The sequence below is a fragment of the Heterodontus francisci genome, chromosome 35, assembly GCF_036365525.1.
Source record: "Heterodontus francisci isolate sHetFra1 chromosome 35, sHetFra1.hap1, whole genome shotgun sequence".
Lineage (NCBI taxonomy): Eukaryota > Metazoa > Chordata > Chondrichthyes > Heterodontiformes > Heterodontidae > Heterodontus > Heterodontus francisci.
Genome location: NC_090405.1, coordinates 52,697,443 through 52,715,663, shown reverse-complemented (window position 1 = coordinate 52,715,663; position 18,221 = coordinate 52,697,443). Strand labels below are relative to the sequence as shown.

Genomic DNA, 18,221 nt, shown 5'->3' with positions numbered 1-18,221 from the left:
CTCAGTCTGTGGGGAAAATGCCAGTCTGTGGGGAAACTGCCTCAGTCTGTAGGGGATACTGCCTCAGTCTGTGGGGAAACTGCCTCAGTCTGTAGGGGATACTGCCTCAGTCTGTGGGGAAACTCCTCAGTCTGTGGGGAAACTGCCTCAGTCTGTAGGGGATACTGCCTCAGTCTGTGAGGAAACTGGCTCTGTCAGTGGGGAAACTGCCTCAGTCTGTAGAGGATACTGCCTCAGTCTGTGGGGAAACTGCCTCAGTCTGTAGGGGATACTGCCTCAGTCTGTGGGGAAACTGTCTCACTCTGTAGGGAAACTCCTCACTCTGCAGGGAAAGTGGCTCAGTCAGTGGGGAAACTTCCTCAGTCTGTGGGGAAACTGCCTCAGTCTGTAGGGGATACTGCCTCAGTCTGTGGGGAAACTGCCTCAGTCTGTAGGGGATACTGCCTCAGTCTGTGGGGAAACTGCCTCACTCTGTAGGGAAACTCCTCAGTCTATAGGGGATACTGCCTCAGTCTGTGGGGAAACTGCCTCAGTCTGTAGGGGATACTGCTTCAGTCTGTGGGGAAACTGCCTCAGTCTGTAGGGAAACTCCTCAGTCTGTGGGGAAACTGCCTCAGTCTGTAGATAATACTGCCTCAGTCTGTGGGGATACTGCCTCGGTCTGTGGGGAAACTGCCTCAGTCTATAGGGGATACTGCCTCAGTCTGTGGGGATACTGCCTCAGTCTGTAGGGGATACTGCCTCAGTCTGTAGGGGATACTGCCTCAGTCTATAGGGGATACTGCCTCAGTCTGTAGGGGATACTGCCTCAGTCTGTGGGGAAACTGCCTCACTCTGTAGGGAAACTCCTCAGTCTATAGGCGATACTGCCTTAGTCTGTGGGGAAACTGCCTCAGTCTGTGGGGAAACTGCCTCAGTCTGTGGGGGATACTGTCTCAGTCTGTGAGGAAACTGTCTCAGTCAGTAGGGAAACTGCCTCAGTCTGTGGGGAAACTGCCTCAGTCTGTAGGGGATACTGCCTCAGTCTGTGAGGAAACTGGCTCTGTCAGTGGGGAAACTGCCTCAGTCTGTAGGGGATACTGCCTCAGTCTGTGGGGAAACTGCCTCACTCTGTAGGGAAACTCCTCAGTCTCTCGGGGATACTGCCTCAGTCTGTGGGGAAACTGCCTCAGTCTGTAGGGGATACTGCCTCAGTCTGTGGGGAAACTGCCTCAGTCTGTAGGGAAACTCCTCAGTCTGTAGGGAAACTCCTCAGTCTATAGGTGATACTGCCTCAGTCTGTGGGGAAACTGCCTCAGTCTGGAGGGGATACTGCCTCAGTCTGTGGGGAAACTGCCTCAGTTTGTAGGGAAACTCCTCAGTCTGTAGGGAAACTCCTCAGTCTGTGGGGAAACTGCCTCAGTCTGTAGGGGATACTGCCTCAGTCTGTGGGGAAACTCCTCAGTCTGTGAGGAAACTGGCTCTGTCAGTGGGGAAACTGCCTCAGTCTGTAGGGGATACTGCCTCAGTCTGTGGGGAAACTGCCTCACTCTGTAGGGAAACTCCTCAGTCTATAGGGGATACTGCCTCAGTCTGTGGGGAAACTGCCTCAGTCTGTAGGGGATACTGCCTCAGTCTGTGAGGAAACTGGCTCTGTCAGTGGGGAAACTGCCTCAGTCTGTAGGGGATACTGCCTCAGTCTGTGGGGAAACTGCCTCACTCTGTAGGGAAACTCCTCAGTCTATAGGGGATACTGCCTCAGTCTGTGGGGAAACTGCCTCAGTCTGTGGGGATACTGCCTCAGTCTGTAGGGGATACTGCCTCAGTCTGTAGGGGATACTGCCTCAGTCTGTGAGGAAACTGGCTCTGTCAGTGGGGAAACTGCCTCAGTCTGTAGGGAAACTCCTCAGTCTATAGGCGATACTGCCTTAGTCTGTGGGGAAACTGCCTCAGTCTGTGGGGAAATTGCCTCAGTCTGTGGGGGATACTGTCTCAGTCTGTGAGGAAACTGTCTCAGTCAGTAGGGAAACTGTCTCAGTCAGTAGGGAAACTGCCTCAGTCTGTGGGGAAATTGCCTCAGTCTGTAGGGGATACTGCCTCAGTCTGTGAGGAAACTGGCTCTGTCAGTAGGGAAACTCCTCAGTCTATAGGGGATACTGCCTCAGTCTGTGGGGAAACTGCCTCAGTCTGTAGGGGATACTGCCTCAGTCTGTGAGGAAACTGGCTCTGTCAGTGGGGAAACTGCCTCAGTCTGTAGGGGATACTGCCTCAGTCTGTGAGGAAACTGTCTCAGTCAGTAGGGAAACTCCTCAGTCTATAGGGGATACTGCCTCAGTCTGTGGGGAAACTGCCTCAGTCTGTAGGGGATACTGCCTCAGTCTGTGAGGAAACTGGCTCTGTCAGTGGGGAAACTGCCTCAGTCTGTAGGGGATACTGCCTCAGTCTGTGGGGAAACTGCCTCACTCTGCAGGGAAACTCCTCAGTCTATAGGGGATACTGCCTCAGTCTGTGGGGAAACTGCCTCAGTCTGTAGGGGATACTGCCTCAGTCTGTGGGGATACTGCCTCAGTCTGTAGGGGATACTGCCTCAGTCTGTAGGGGATACTGCCTCAGTCTATAGGGGATACTGCCTCACTCTGTAGGGGATACTGCCTCAGTCTGTGAGGAAACTGGCTCTGTCAGTGGGGAAACTGCCTCAGTCTGTAGGGAAACTCCTCAGTCTATAGGCGATACTGCCTTAGTCTGTGGGGAAACTGCCTCAGTCTGTGGGGAAATTGCCTCAGTCTGTGGGGGATACTGTCTCAGTCTGTGAGGAAACTGTCTCAGTCAGTAGGGAAACTGCCTCAGTCTGTGGGGAAACTGCCTCAGTCTGTAGGGGATACTGCCTCAGTCTGTGAGGAAACTGGCTCTGTCAGTGGGGAAACTGCCTCAGTCTGTAGGGGATACTGCCTCAGTCTGTGGGGAAACTGCCTCACTCTGTAGGGAAACTCCTCAGTCTCTCGGGGATACTGCCTCAGTCTGTGGGGAAACTGCCTCAGTCTGTAGGGGATACTGCCTCAGTCTGTGGGGAAACTGCCTCTGTCTGTAGGGAAACTCCTCAGTCTGTAGGGAAACTCCTCAGTCTATAGGTGATACTGCCTCAGTCTGTGGGGAAACTGCCTCAGTCTGGAGGGGATACTGCCTCAGTCTGTGGGGAAACTGCCTCAGTTTGTAGGGAAACTCCTCAGTCTGTAGGGAAACTCCTCAGTCTATGGGGAAACTGCCTCAGTCTGTAGGGGATACTGCCTCAGTCTGTGAGGAAACTGGCTCTGTCAGTGGGGAAACTGCCTCAGTCTGTAGGGGATACTGCCTCAGTCTGTGGGGAAACTGCCTCACTCTGTAGGGAAACTCCTCAGTCTATAGGGGATACTGCCTCAGTCTGTGGGGAAACTGCCTCAGTCTGTAGGGGATACTGCCTCAGTCTGTGGGGAAACTGCCTCAGTCTGTAGGGAAACTCCTCAGTCTCTCGGGGATACTGCCTCAGTCTGTGGGGAACTGCCTCAGTCTGTAGGGGATACTGCCTCAGTCTGTGGGGAAACTGCCTCAGTCTGTAGGGAAACTCCTCAGTCTGTAGGGAAACTCCTCAGTCTATAGGTGATACTGCCTCAGTCTGTGGGGAAACTGCCTCAGTCTGGAGGGGATACTGCCTCAGTCTGTGGGGAAACTGCCTCAGTTTGTAGGGAAACTCCTCAGTCTGTAGGGAAACTCCTCAGTCTGTGGGGAAACTGCCTCAGTCTGTGGGGAAACTGCCTCAGTCTGTAGGGGATACTGCCTCAGTCTGTAGGGATACTGCCTCAGTCTGTAGGGGATACTGCCTCAGTCTATAGGGGATACTGCCTCAGTCTGTAGGGGATACTGCCTCAGTCTGTGAGGAAACTGGCTCTGTCAGTGGGGAAACTGCCTCAGTCTGTAGGGGATACTGCCTCAGTCTGTGGGGAAACTGCCTCACTCTGTAGGGAAACTCCTCAGTCTATAGGCGATACTGCATTAGTCTGTGGGGAAACTGCCTCAGTCTGTGGGGAAATTGCCTCAGTCTGTGGGGGATACTGTCTCAGTCTGTGAGGAAACTGTCTCAGTCAGTAGGGAAACTGCCTCAGTCTGTGGGGAAACTGCCTCAGTCTGTAGGGGATACTGCCTCAGTCTGTGGGGAAACTGCCTCACTCTGTAGGGAAACTCCTCAGTCTCTCGGGGATACTGCCTCAGTCTGTGGGGAAACTGCCTCAGTCTGTAGGGGATACTGCCTCAGTCTGTGGGGAAACTGCCTCAGTCTGTAGGGAAACTCCTCAGTCTGTAGGGAAACTCCTCAGTCTATAGGTGATACTGCCTCAGTCTGTGGGGAAACTGCCTCAGTCTGGAGGGGATACTGCCTCAGTCTGTGGGGAAACTGCCTCAGTTTGTAGGGAAACTCCTCAGTCTGTAGGGAAACTCCTCAGTCTGTGGGGAAACTGCCTCAGTCTGTAGGGGATACTGCCTCAGTCTGTGGGGAAAATGCCTCAGTCTGTAGGGGATACTGCCTCAGTCTGTGAGGAAACTGGCTCTGTCAGTGGGGAAACTGCCTCAGTCTGTAGGGAAACTCCTCAGTCTATAGGGGATACTGCCTCAGTCTGTGGGGAAACTGCCTCAGTCTGTAGGGGATACTGCCTCAGTCTGTGGGGAAACTGCCTCAGTCTGTAGGGAAACTCCTCAGTCTGTGGGGAAACTGCCTCAGTCTGTAGATAATACTGCCTCAGTCTGTGGGGAAACTGCCTCTGTCTGTAGGGAAACTCCTCAGTCTGTAGGGAAACTCCTCAGTCTATAGGTGATACTGCCTCAGTCTGTGGGGAAACTGCCTCAGTCTGGAGGGGATACTGCCTCAGTCTGTGGGGAAACTGCTTCAGTTTGTAGGGAAACTCCTCAGTCTGTAGGGAAACTCCTCAGTCTGTGGGGAAACTGCCTCAGTCTGTAGGGGATACTGCCTCAGTCTGTGGGGAAACTGCCTCAGTCTGTAGTGGATACTGCCTCAGTCTGTGAGGAAACTGGCTCTGTCAGTCGGGAAACTGCCTCAGTCTGTAGGGGATACTGCCTCAGTCTGTGGGGAAACTGCCTCACTCTGTAGGGAAACTCCTCAGTCTATAGGGGATACTGCCTCAGTCTGTGGGGAAACTGCCTCAGTCTGTAGGGGATACTGCCTCAGTCTGTGGGGAAACTGCCTCAGTCTGTAGGGAAACTCCTCAGTCTGTGGGGAAACTGCCTCAGTCTGTAGATAATACTGCCTCAGTCTGTGGGGATACTGCCTCGGTCTGTGGGGAAACTGCCTCAGTCTATAGGGGATACTGCCTCAGTCTGTGGGGATACTGCCTCAGTCTGTAGGGAAACTCCTCAGTCTCTCGGGGATACTGCCTCAGTCTGTGGGGAAACTGCCTCAGTCTGTAGGGGATACTGCCTCAGTCTGTGGGGAAACTGCCTCACTCTGTAGGGAAACTCCTCAGTCTCTCGGGGATACTGCCTCAGTCTGTGGGGAAACTGCCTCAGTCTGTAGGGGATACTGCCTCAGTCTGTGGGGAAACTGCCTCAGTCTGTTGGGAAACTCCTCAGTCTGTAGGGAAACTCCTCAGTCTATAGGTGATACTGCCTCAGTCTGTGGGGAAACTGCCTCAGTGGAGGGGATACTGCCTCAGTCTGTGGGGAAACTGCCTCAGTTTGTAGGGAAACTCCTCAGTCTGTAGGGAAACTCCTCAGTCTGTGGGGAAACTGCCTCAGTCTGTGGGGAAACTGCCTCAGTCTGTAGGGGATACTGCCTCAGTCTGTGGGGATACTGCCTCAGTCTGTAGGGGATACTGCCTCAGTCTGTGAGGAAACTGGCTCTGTCAGTGGGGAAACTGCCTCAGTCTGTAGGGGATACTGCCTCAGTCTGTAGGGGATACTGCCTCAGTCTGTGGGGATACTGCCTCAGTCTGTAGGGGATACTGCCTGAGTCTGTAGGGGATACTGCCTCAGTCTATAGGGGATACTGCCTCAGTCTGTAGGGGATACTGCCTCAGTCTGTGAGGAAACTGGCTCTGTCAGTGGGGAAACTGCCTCAGTCTGTAGGGGATACTGCCTCAGTCTGTGGGGAAACTGCCTCACTCTGTAGGGAAACTCCTCAGTCTATAGGCGATACTGCCTTAGTCTGTGGGGAAACTGCCTCAGTCTGTGGGGAAATTGCCTCAGTCTGTGGGGGATACTGTCTCAGTCTGTGAGGAAACTGTCTCAGTCAGTAGGGAAACTGCCTCAGTCTGTGGGGAAACTGCCTCAGTCTGTAGGGGATACTGCCTCAGTCTGTGAGGAAACTGCCTCAGTCTGTAGGGGATACTGCCTCAGTCTGTGGGGAAACTCCTCAGTCTCTCGGGGATACTGCCTCAGTCTGTGGGGAAACTGCCTCACTCTGTAGGGGATACTGCCTCAGTCTGTGGGGAAACTGCCTCAGTTTGTAGGGAAACTCCTCAGTCTGTAGGGAAACTCCTCAGTCTGTGGGGAAACTGCCTCAGTCTGTAGGGGATACTGCCTCAGTCTGTGGGGAAACTGCCTCAGTCTGTAGGGGATACTGCCTCAGTCTGTGAGGAAACTGGCTCTGTCAGTGGGGAAACTGCCTCAGTCTGTAGGGGATACTGCCTCAGTCTGTGGGGAAACTGCCTCACTCTGTAGTGAAAATCCTCAGTCTCTCGGGGATACTGCCTCAGTCTGTGGGGAAACTGCCTCAGTCTGTAGGGGATACTGCCTCAGTCTGTGGGAAACTGCCTCAGTCTGTAGGGAAACTCCTCAGTCTGTGGGGAAACTGCCTCAGTCTGTAGATAATACTGCCTCAGTCTGTGGGGATACTGCCTCGGTCTGTGGGGAAACTGCCTCAGTCTATAGGGGATACTGCCTCAGTCTGTGGGGATACTGCCTCAGTCTGTAGGGGATACTGCCTCAGTCTGTGGGGAAACTGCCTCAGTCTGTGGGGAAACTGCCTCAGTCTGTAGGGGATACTGCCTCAGTCTGTGAGGAAACTGGCTCTGTCAGTGGGGAAACTGCCTCAGTCTGTAGAGGATACTGCCTCAGTCTGTGGGGAAACTGCCTCAGTCTGTAGGGGATACTGCCTCAGTCTGTGGGGAAACTGTCTCACTCTGTTGGGAAACTCCTCAGTCTGTGGGGAAACTGCCTCACTCTGTAGGGAAACTCCTCAGTCTGTAGGGGATACTGCCTCAGTCTGTGGGGAAACTGCCTCAGTCTGTGGGGAAACTGCCTCAGTCTGTAGGGGATACTGCCTCAGTCTGTGGGGAAACTGCCTCAGTCTGTAGGGGATACTGCCTCAGTCTGTGAGGAAACTGGCTCTGTCAGTGGGGAAACTGCCTCAGTCTGTAGGGGATACTGCCTCAGTCTGTGGGGAAACTGCCTCACTCTGTAGGGAAACTCCTCAGTCTATAGGGGATACTGCCTCAGTCTGTGGGGAAACTGCCTCAGTCTGTAGGGGATACTGCCTCATTCTGTGGGGAAACTGCCTCAGTCTGTAGGGAAACTCCTCAGTCTGTGGGGAAACTGCCTCAGTCTGTAGATAATACTGCCTCAGTCTGTGGGGATACTGCCTCGGTCTGTGGGGAAACTGCCTCAGTCTATAGGGGATACTGCCTCAGTCTGTGGGGATACTGCCTCAGTCTGTAGGGGATACTTCCTCAGTCTGTGGGGAAACTGCCTCAGTCTGTGGGGAAACTGCCTCAGTCTGTAGGGGATACTGCCTCAGTCTGTGAGGAAACTGGCTCTGTCAGTGGGGAAACTGCCTCAGTCTGTAGAGGATACTGCCTCAGTCTGTGGGGAAACTGCCTCAGTCTGTAGGGGATACTGCCTCAGTCTGTGGGGAAACTGTCTCACTCTGTAGGGAAACTCCTCAGTCTGTGGGGAAACTGCCTCACTCTGTAGGGAAACTGGCTCAGTCAGTGGGGAAACTTCCTCAGTCTGTGGGGAAACTTCCTCAGTCTGTGGGGAAACTGCCGCAGTCTGTGGGGAAACTGGTACAGTCTGTAGGGGATACTGCCTCAGTCTGTGGGGAAACTGCCTCAGTCTGTAGGGGATACTGCCTCAGTCTGTGAGGAAACTGGCTCTGTCAGTGGGGAAACTGCCTCAGTCTGTAGAGGATACTGCCTCAGTCTGTGGGGAAACTGCCTCAGTTTGTAGGGGATACTGCCTCAGTCTGTGGGGAAACTCTCACTCTGTAGGGAAACTCCTCAGTCTGTGGGGAAACTGCCTCACTCTGTAGGGAAACTGGCTCAGTCAGTGGGGAAACTGCCTCAGTCTGTGGGGAAACTGCCTCAGTCTGTAGGGGATACTGCCTCAGTCTGTGGGGAAACTGCCTCACTCTGTAGGGAAACTCATCAGTCTATAGGCGATACTGCCTTAGTCTGTGGGGAAACTGCCTCAGTCTGTGGGGAAATTGCCTCAGTCTGTGGGGGATACTGTCTCAGCCTGTGAGGAAACTGTCTCAGTCAGTAGGGAAACTGCCTCAGTCTGTGGGGAAACTGCCTCAGTCTGTAGGGGATACTGCCTCAGTCTGTGCGGAAAATGCCTCAGTCTGTAGGGGATACTGCCTCAGTCAGTGGGGAAACTGCCTCACTCTGTCGGGAAACTGGCTCAGTCAGTGGGGATACTGCCTCAGTCTGTGGGGAAACTGCCTCAGTCTGTAGGGGATACTGCCTCAGTCTGTGGGGAAACTGCCTCAGTCTGTAGGGGATACTGCCTCAGTCTGTGGGGAAACTGCCTCAGTCTGTAGGGAAACTCCTCAGTCTATAGGTGATACTGCCTCAGTCTGTGGGGAAACTGCCTCAGTCTGGAGGGGATACTGCCTCAGTCTGTGGGGAAACTGCCTCAGTTTGTAGGGAAACTCCTCAGTCTGTAGGGAAACTCCTCAGTCTGTGGGGAAATTGCCTCAGTCAGTGGGGAAACTGCCTCAGTCTGTGGGGTAACTGCCTCAGTCTGTGGGGAAATTGCCTCAGTGAGTGGGGAAACTGCCTCAGTCTGTGGGGGATACTGCCTCAGTCTGTAGGGGATACTGCCTCATTCTGCTGGGTCTACCACCACTCTGTTCCCTGTAACACTGAGAAATCCAATGTTAACCTCTCGCTATCGCACACAGGCCCCTCTTCTGACAGTTACAGATTTTCAGTGACTTTTTGTGGAACTTTGAACCTCTCATGTTGGTACAGTCCGAGGGAGGTGAATACAACTCGGAATTCAGCAAGGCTCAACTCATCCATTACAGAGTGCAACCTAATAGGAATAAGCAAAGCCAAAGGAACAGTGGCTGCTGTTTCTGTCTCTCCAGGAGTTGTTTGGAGCACTCGACTTCACCTAATGTTCAGAGACTGGTCGAATCAGCAGGGTAGATCTGTGCTGCAAGGACTGCCTTCATTCTTTCTATTATGTCGATACTATTATAGTCTGAACTCTGAAATTTCCTCTGTCTGCCCTCCTAAAACCCTCGTCCCATACACTCTCCCTGTGCCCTCAGTAGATTTACTCAAAGTTCAAAGCTTTGTCTGCTGCTCCGCCTCATTCCCTCTCAGGATCTGAAAATGATGGATATTGATTTTGACAATATCTTGATTTGTTTTATTTTTAGCTTCTCCTGCTTTAATTGGACCATATGCCAGGTTATTGTATTAGTGCTGCTCTTCAAACAGGACACGTCTCCCAGCTGGATCTGGGGGAACTCAGTGTTGGCCCTCTTGCTTCATTGAGAATTAACTCCCTCAGTCTGGCCTTTCTCTGGGTAACTGCACTCTGTTAAAACCCAAACTTCACTTCACCTAATTGCTGCTTCCTGATTTACCTTCTCTGGTGCCCTGGGATTGTCAGCTCCAGCTCGCTGGCTCACACACTCCTCTCCGGGTAAGAAGGCTGTGGGTTCCCATCTCACTCCAGTCCCAGTCACAATGATGTAGTAATGACCTGATAATCTATCTTGAGTGCTGTTAGTTGAGGATAAATATTGGCCATAAATATATTACTGACAGTGCGGCACTCCCTCAGTACTGACACTCTGACAGTGCGGCACTCCCTCAGTGCTGACCCTCTGACAGTGCGGCACTCCCTCAGTACTGACCCTCTGACAGTGCGGCACTCCCTCAGTGCTGACCCTCTGACATTCCCTCCATGCTGACCCTCCAACAGTGCGGCACTCCCTCAGTACTGACCCTCCGACAGTGCAGTACTCCCTCAATACTGACCCTCTAACAGTGCAGCACTCCCCTCAGTACTGACCCTCCGACAGTGCAGCACTACCCTCAGTACTGACCCTCCGACATTGCGGAGCTCCCTCAGTACTGAGCCTCCGACAGTGCAGCATTCCCTCAGTGTTGAGCCTCTGACAGTGAGGCGCTCCCTCAGTACTAAGCCTCTGACCGTGCAGCACTCCCTCAGTGCTGGCCCTCCCTCAGTACTGACCCTCCAGCAGTGCAACGCTCCCTCAGTACTGACCCCCCGACAGTGCAGCGCTCCCTCAGTACTGACCCTCCGCCAGCACAGAACTGCCTCAGTACTGACCCTCCAACAGTGCGGAACTCCCTCAGTACTGACCCTCCAACAGTGCCGTACTCCCTCAATACAGACCCTCCAACAGTGCGGCACTCCCTCAGTACTGACCCTCCGACAGTGCAGTACTCCCTCAATACTGACCCTCCAACAGTGCAGCACTCCCCTCAGTACTGACCCTCCGACAGTGCAGCACTACCCTCAGTACTGACCCTCCGACATTGCGGAGCTCCCTCAGTACTGAGCCTCCGACAGTGCAGCATTCCCTCAGTGTTGAGCCTCTGACAGTGAGGCGCTCCCTCAGTACTAAGCCTCTGACCGTGCAGCACTCCCTCAGTGCTGGCCCTCCCTCAGTACTGACCCTCCAGCAGTGCAACGCTCCCTCAGTACTGACCCCCCGACAGTGCAGCGCTCCCTCAGTACTGACCCTCCGCCAGCACAGAACTGCCTCAGTACTGACCCTCCAACAGTGCGGAACTCCCTCAGTACTGACCCTCCAACAGTGCCGTACTCCCTCAATACAGACCCTCCAACAGTGCAGCACTCCCTCAGTACTGACCCTCCAACAGTACAGCACTCCCTCAGTACTGACCCTCCAACAGTGCAGTACTCCCAGTACTGACCCTCCAACAGTGCTGGCCCTCCCTCAGTACTGACCCTTCAAGTGCAGCGCTCCCTCAGTACTGACCCTCCAACAATGCTGCACTCTCTCAGTACTGACCCTCCAACAGTGCTGGCCCTCCCTCAGTACTGACTCTCCAACAGTGCAGCGCTCCCTCAGTACTGTCCCTCTAACAGTGCAGCACTCCCTCAGTACTGACCCTCCAACAGTGCAGCACTGCCTCAGTACTGACCCCCCAACAGTGCAGCACTCCCTCCGTACTGACCCTCCAACAGTGCAGCACTCCCTCAGTACTGGCCCTCCAACAGTGCTGCACTCCCTCAGTACTGACCCTCCAACAGTGCAGCGCTCCCTCAGTACTGACCCTCCAATAGTGCAGCACTCCCTCAGTACTGACCCTCCAACAGTGCAGCACTCCCTCAGTACTGACCCTCCAACAGTGCTGCACTCCCTCAGTACTGACCCTCCAACGGTGCAGCACTCCCTCAGGACTGACCCTCCAACGGTGCAGCACTCCCTCAGTACTGACCCTCCAACAGTGCAGCACTCCCTCAGTACTGACCCTCCAACAGTGCAGCACTCCCTCAGTACTGGCCCTCCAACAATGCAGCACTCCGTCAGTACTGACCCTCCAACAGTGCAGCGCTCCTTCAGTACTGACCCTCCAACAGTGCAGCGCTCCCTCAGTACTGACCCTCCAACAGTGCTGCACTCTCTCAGTACTGACCCTCCAACAGTGCAGCACTCCCTCAGTACTGACCCTCCGACAGTGCGGCACTCCCTCAGTACTGACCCTCCGATAGTGCGGCACTCCCTCAGTACTGACCCTCCTACAGTGCGGCACTCCCTCAGGACTGACCCTCCAACGGTGTAGCACTCCCTCAGTACTGACCCTCCAACAGTGCTGCACTCCCTCAGTACTGGCCCTCCAACAGTGCAGCACTCCCTCCGTACTGGCCCTCCAACAGTGCAGCACTCCCTCCGTACTGACCCTCCAACAGTGCAGTGCTCCTTCAGTACTGACCCTCCAACAGTGCTGCACTCTCTCAGTACTGACCCTCCAACAGTGCAGCACTCCCTCAGTACTGACCCTCCAACAGTGCAGCACTCCCTCCGTACTGACCCTCCAACAGTGCAGCACTCCCTCCGTACTGACCCTCCAACAGTGCAGCACTCCCTCCGTACTGACCCTCCAACAGTGCAGCACTCCCTCAGTACTGACCCTCCAACAGTGCTGCACTCCCTCAGTACTGACCCTCCGACAGTGCAGCACTCCCTCAGTACTGACCCTCCGACAGTGCAGCACTCCCTCAGTACTGACCCTCCGACAGTGCAGCACTCCCTCAGTACTGACCCTCCAACAGTGCAGCACTCCCTCTGGACTGACCCTCCGACAGTGCAGCACTCCCTCTGTACTGACCCTCCGACAGTGCAGCACTCCCTCTGTACTGACCCTCCGACAGTGCAGCACTCCCTCTGCACTGACCCTCCAACAGTGCTGCAGTCCCTCAGTACCTCACTAGGAGTGCTTAAGTTTCTAGAATGGGATTTGAACCCGTACCTTTCTGATGAAGTGGTGAAAGTGCTAACAGACTGAGCTATATTTGAGTTGGGGGGAGGTTGGTGTGCTCTAGGATTGAACAATGGGTCTTTGCCTGTCTGTGAGCAACTTAACCGACTCCTCCAATGTCTCTGTGACAATGGGGTCAGTTCGGCCAGATGTTGTGCCAGTGTACATTCTACCGGGGTCTACTTTACACTCCTGCCAATGCATCGCCAACACTGCCCCAGTGCCAAGTGTGGGTATAGCCCCTTGCGAGGCCGATACCCATATCGGCCTCCAGTCTGTGGTGACTCTGTGACCCGTCTCTAAGGTGCCCGTGTGACAGTGCAGGGCAGGATGGAACCTCTTTGCTCACCTTGTGGCTCGCCAACTCTGATTGGACGTATTTCTAGAGATGTCTCCCAGACCTTCTGACTTCAACCTCCCAACCCAGCCAAACAACAACTTGCATTTCTATATCACCTTTAACATCATAGAACGGCCCAAGATGCTTCACGGGCGCATTATCAAACAAAATTTGACACTGAGCCATATAAGGAGATATTAGGACAGGTGACCAAAAGCTCAGTCAAAGAGGTAGGTTTTAAGGAGCATCTTACAGGAGGAGAGAGAGAGGCGGAGAGGTTTAGGGAGGGAATTCCAGAGCAGAGGGCCCAGGCAGCTGAAGGCACGCTTGTCAACGATGGAGTGATGATCTTGGTACCGCACCTTCTGTTGTGAATGAGTTGCCATGTGACTGTGTCATCCCTGCTATGTGGGTCCCAGTTACACTACACTGGCCATTCACAAGGTCCCTGAGTGTCCCAGAGGATGTGAGTCTCTGATGATTAACTATTAATTCACTCTGCCACCTTAGCTCCCTGTTTCACAATGTTAATTCAGGGGGTACCTGGTTGTCACGGAGCCTGTAGGCGAGAAATTGCAACCTCTGACTGTTTATTGTTTCGATGGTTAAGCCGCACAGTGTAAACTCCTTGTTCCAGTGCAGATGCTTTGTTTGAAATTACTGTGGATTTCCAGTGATGGGAGTGGGTGTGCACTGGGTGTGCACTGGGTGTGCACTGGGTGAGATTGCAGCCTTTCACCTCAAGAAGCTTTGTTGAACTCTGCCCCAATCTGGGCTTCGTCAGTGTGTAAGAGTCCCATGTGAAATGAGTTTGAAACAGTTTCCAATCCAGTTTCTGCTGGGAGCAAGTTCACTCCAGGAAACTGCCTCTAATTTGGCTATAAATTGGTCATTTCATTCAGAAAATTAGAGAGGAGGGGAAAGGGACAGAGGAGGAGGTTTAGCGAGGAGGGGAAAGGGAGGGAGAGGAGGAGAGGAGAGGAACGTGCCAGGGGAGGACTGACTATTAGAATTAGAACATGACAGCGCAGTACAGGCCCTTCGGCCCTCGATGTTGCGCCGACCTGTGAAACCATCTGACCTACACTATTCCATTTTCATCCATATGTCTATCCAATGACCACTTAAATGCCCTTAAAGTTGGCGAGTCTACTACTGCTGCAGGCAGGGCGTTCCACGCCCCTACTACTCTCTGAGTAAAGAAACTACCTCTCACATCTGTCCTATATCTATCACCCCTCAACTTGAAGCTATGTCCCCTCGTGTTTGCCATCACCATCCGAGGAAAAAGACTCTCACTATCCACCCTATCTAACCTTCTGATTATCTTATATGTCTCTATTAAGTCACCTCTCCTCCTCCTTCTCTCCAACGAAAACAACCTCAAGTCCCTCAGCCGTTCTTCGTAAGACCTTCCCTCCATACCAGGCAACATCCTAGTAAATCTCCTCTGCACCCTTTCCATAGCTTCCACATCCTTCCTATAATGCGGTGACCAGAACTGCACGCAATACTCCAGGTGCGGTCTCACCAGAGTTTTGTACAGCTGCAGCATGACCTCGTGGCTCCGAAACTCGATCCCCCTACTAATAAAAGCTAACACACCATATGCCTTCTTAACAGCCCTATTAACCTGGGGAGCAACCTTCAGGGATTTATGCACCTGGACACCAAGATCTCTCTGTTCATCTACACTACCAAGAATCTTCCCATTAGCCCAGTACTCTGCATTCCTGTTACTCCTTCCAAAGTGAATCACCTCGCACTTTTCCGCATTAAACTCCATTTGCCATCTCTCAGCCCAGCTCTGCAGCCTATCTATGTCCCTCTGTACCCTACAACATCCTTCGGCACTATCCACAACTCCACCGACCTTAGTGTCATCTGCAAATTTACTAACCCACCCTTCTACACCCTCTTCAAGGTCATTTATAAAAATGACAAACAGCAGTGGCCCCAAAACAGATCCTTGCGGTACACCACTAGTAACTAAACTCCAGGATGAACATTTGCCATCAACCACCACCCTCTGTCTTCTTTCAGCTAGCCAATTTCTGATCCAAAGCTCTAAATCACCTTCAAACCCATACTTCCGTATTTTCTGCAATAGCCTACCGTGGGGAACCTTATCAAACACCTTACTGAAATCCATATACACCACATCCACGGCTTTACCCTCATCCACCTGTTTGGTCACCTTCTCGAAAAACTCAATAAGGTTTGTGAGGCACGACCTACCCTTCACAAAACCGTGCTGACTATCGCTAATGAACTTATTCTTTTCAAGATGATTATAAATCCTGTCTCTTATAACCTTTTCCAACATTTTACCCACAACCGAAGTAAGGGTCACAGGTCTATAATTACCAGGGCTGTCTCTACTCCCCTTCTTGAACAAGGGGACAACATTTGCTATCCTCCAGTCTTCCGGCACTATTCCTGTCGACAATGATGACATAAAGATCAAGGACAAAGGCTCTGCAATCTCCTCCCTAGCTTCCCAGAGAATCCTAGGATAAATCCCATCTGGCCCAGGGGACTTATCTATTTTATCTATATCTATTCTAATTATTATTTCAGACACTGGCCTCGATGTCTGCTTATGATTGACACTGTGCTTGGGTTTGTGCTCCTGTCCCAATTAACAGCTGTGGTGAGTATTGTCTCCGGGAATTGTTCACCTGGGTTTACTTTATTTTCCTGCAGCGTGAGAATTCCCCGCCTGCAATATTCCCTTCCTGCTTCCCCTGATGGTGCCGACACACACAGGGATATCTCAACGAGAGGCCGTTCTTCACGTCATTGTTAGCGGGCTGTTGAACTCTGCTTGCCCTAAGACCACATCCACAAACACACATTGCATACCCCAGGCATCAAGTGAGGGCTGGATCAGGCTCAGCTATGATGCCCCACAAGGTTGAACAGTGTGAGGATGACAAAGGCAATTGCAGCATTCCTACATTAACCTTCGCTGAGATGTGGTAACACGACACAACTCCTGGATGGAAGCTGGAGTGGCTCAGTCGCGTGCCAAGCAGTGTGCCCGGCCTCGTACCTTTCAATCTTTCTAAATGAAGAATCATTTGAACACAGCAAGTGGGCGAGTAGCTGGGGTGGTGATGGAGGGTCACACTCTGTTACAGTCTATGTGAGGAGCTACATGCTATAGACCAGCAAGACCCCAACTCTAATCCCTGGGCTGTGTCGAGTTAGCCCGTCTCAGCTGAGGAATCAGTACACATGGGAAAAGAGGCTGTTCAACCGGGTGGGGTGGACAGAGGTGGAAGGTAATACAATGAAATGTCCGGGAATAGGTCCAATCTGAGTTTACAATCCTATACTCCCTATCAGCCGTACCTCCACCCAGGTGGACGTTCCTTTAGTGCAAGTAGAACTGGGGAGCATGGTGAGCTATTGGACCGCAGCAGGCATCACAGTCAAATCTCAGCTTGTTCTCAGCCAGGCTCGACTGCGATGACCTCCAGCCTCCAACCACCCCACCCAGTCGAACAGCCCCTTTTCCCCATTGCCAATGATTTATACAGTTAGTAAACCACAGAGAATGTAGAAAAAAAACCTTTTTTTAAAACTCCAATGACTTCTCACCTGTGTTTTCACCGGGAATCAAAGATTAATCTTTAATTCTGGAGACTCCAGGATGACCATGGAGGGGTGGCAACCCTGCATGAATATCAGTTGGGGATTCAACTGCAGGAGGCTTCACAGCCCAGCCTGCTCCTGCCCGCGTGCGGACACTGTCCACAGGCACATGTTTATTAGTGCGGATGGGTCACTGGACAGCGATCAGGAGCAGGAATAGTTCTGTAGAATATTGGCCTCAGGAGGAGTGGGGAAGGTGGGGTAAATGCTTGGTATTGTGTGCTGTCGATGTGACCTCCTGTGTTTCCCTGATAACCGGCTCATCCATAGGGAGCGGTAGGTTGAAGCTCACTGCTATTCAAATCAGACAGTTCTGACAGACAGAACTAGAGACTGACCTGAAGAGATTCCACCTGTTAGCTTCATTCCTCTTCCTGCCAGCTAGTGTCGTGTCAGTCATTGATTCCCCTCTCTGCACCACGACATCTTTAACTGATTTATTTCTGCTCATCATTTCTGTAGCTCTGAGTCCTGAGGCTCAGCAGTTTGTCATGAGTTGATTTCGAATAGTCTGAAAACCAACCCATGGTCACCGACCGCCCTTCCTTACTTTGAGTCTCAGCAGGGTACTTGGCTACAGAAGACTTTGCTGCCAACCCAGATCCTGTGACTGACTGCACATTTTCCAGCCGGAGTCACTGAACAGTGAACGAGAGCTGGAATATTTTGTTCAATATGTAGAATAGAATCATAAAACAATCCAGCACAAGGACATTCAGCCCATTCTGTCTGTGCTGTCTCATTTAAAGATCTATCCAATTCGTGCTGCTCCCCTGCTGTATCCCTATAGCCCTCCCTGTAAACTTTCCCTTTTTCAACTATTTCTCCAATTCCTCTTTTGAAAGTTACTATTGAATCTGATTCCACCGCCCTGTCAGGCAGCGCGTTCCAGATCATTGTAACTCGCTACGTAACATAAAAATGTCTCCTCATTTATGGTTCTTTTGCCAATTATCTTAAATCTGTGTCCCTCTGGTTACTGACACTCCTGCCAGTAGAAACAGTTTCTCCCTATCTACTCTATCAAAACCCCTTCAAATGTGTTCAAAAGTTGACGTTTGTGTCGTAAGAATTGAAATTTCTTCAAATCCGCAACATCAGTCGATATTCAAAAGAAAAAAGCCAGTTGAAGTTTCTGGGCCCACACACCTCCGCCAGCACCCTCTCTCCCCTCTCACTCCGCCCCGTCACCTCTCCCTCCCCGACCAGGTCTGAGGAAGGGGCCTTTCCGAACCCCCAGTGTATTTGCAGTATGCATTGCTGCTGTTTTCTTCAGTGTTTGTGGTTTCTCCATCTCTCTCTCGCTCTCTCTATTTCTCGCCGTGTTTCCCTCTCTCAGGGCGCTGGGTGGATAGAGCTGGAGTCTGGAAGCGCGTGGAGCCTGTGGCAGAGCTGGTCCCCATGCTCCAGGACATGTGGAAGGGGTGCAGCCACCAGGGTCAGGAGATGTTTGATCAGGTACTGACCTCCCAGCAATCATAACCCCCGAC

General features: G+C 52.5%; 1 protein-coding gene across 11 annotated transcripts in view; it reads left to right on the top strand.

The window, feature by feature from the left end:
- Nucleotides 1-18,221, top strand: part of adamtsl5 (ADAMTS like 5) — an 89,397-nt gene that overhangs the window by 39,700 nt on the left and 31,476 nt on the right. For 9 of the 11 annotated variants that reach the window (XM_068015616.1, XM_068015621.1, XM_068015614.1 and 6 more), the window contains 2 exons: nt 15,652-15,724; nt 18,071-18,189. The exons of the other annotated variants lie outside the window; for them this stretch is intronic. In XM_068015616.1, the coding sequence (XP_067871717.1) occupies nt 15,652-15,724; nt 18,071-18,189 (192 nt within the window). The remainder of the gene's footprint in view (nt 1-15,651; nt 15,725-18,070; nt 18,190-18,221) is intronic. 11 annotated transcript variants of the gene reach the window in all.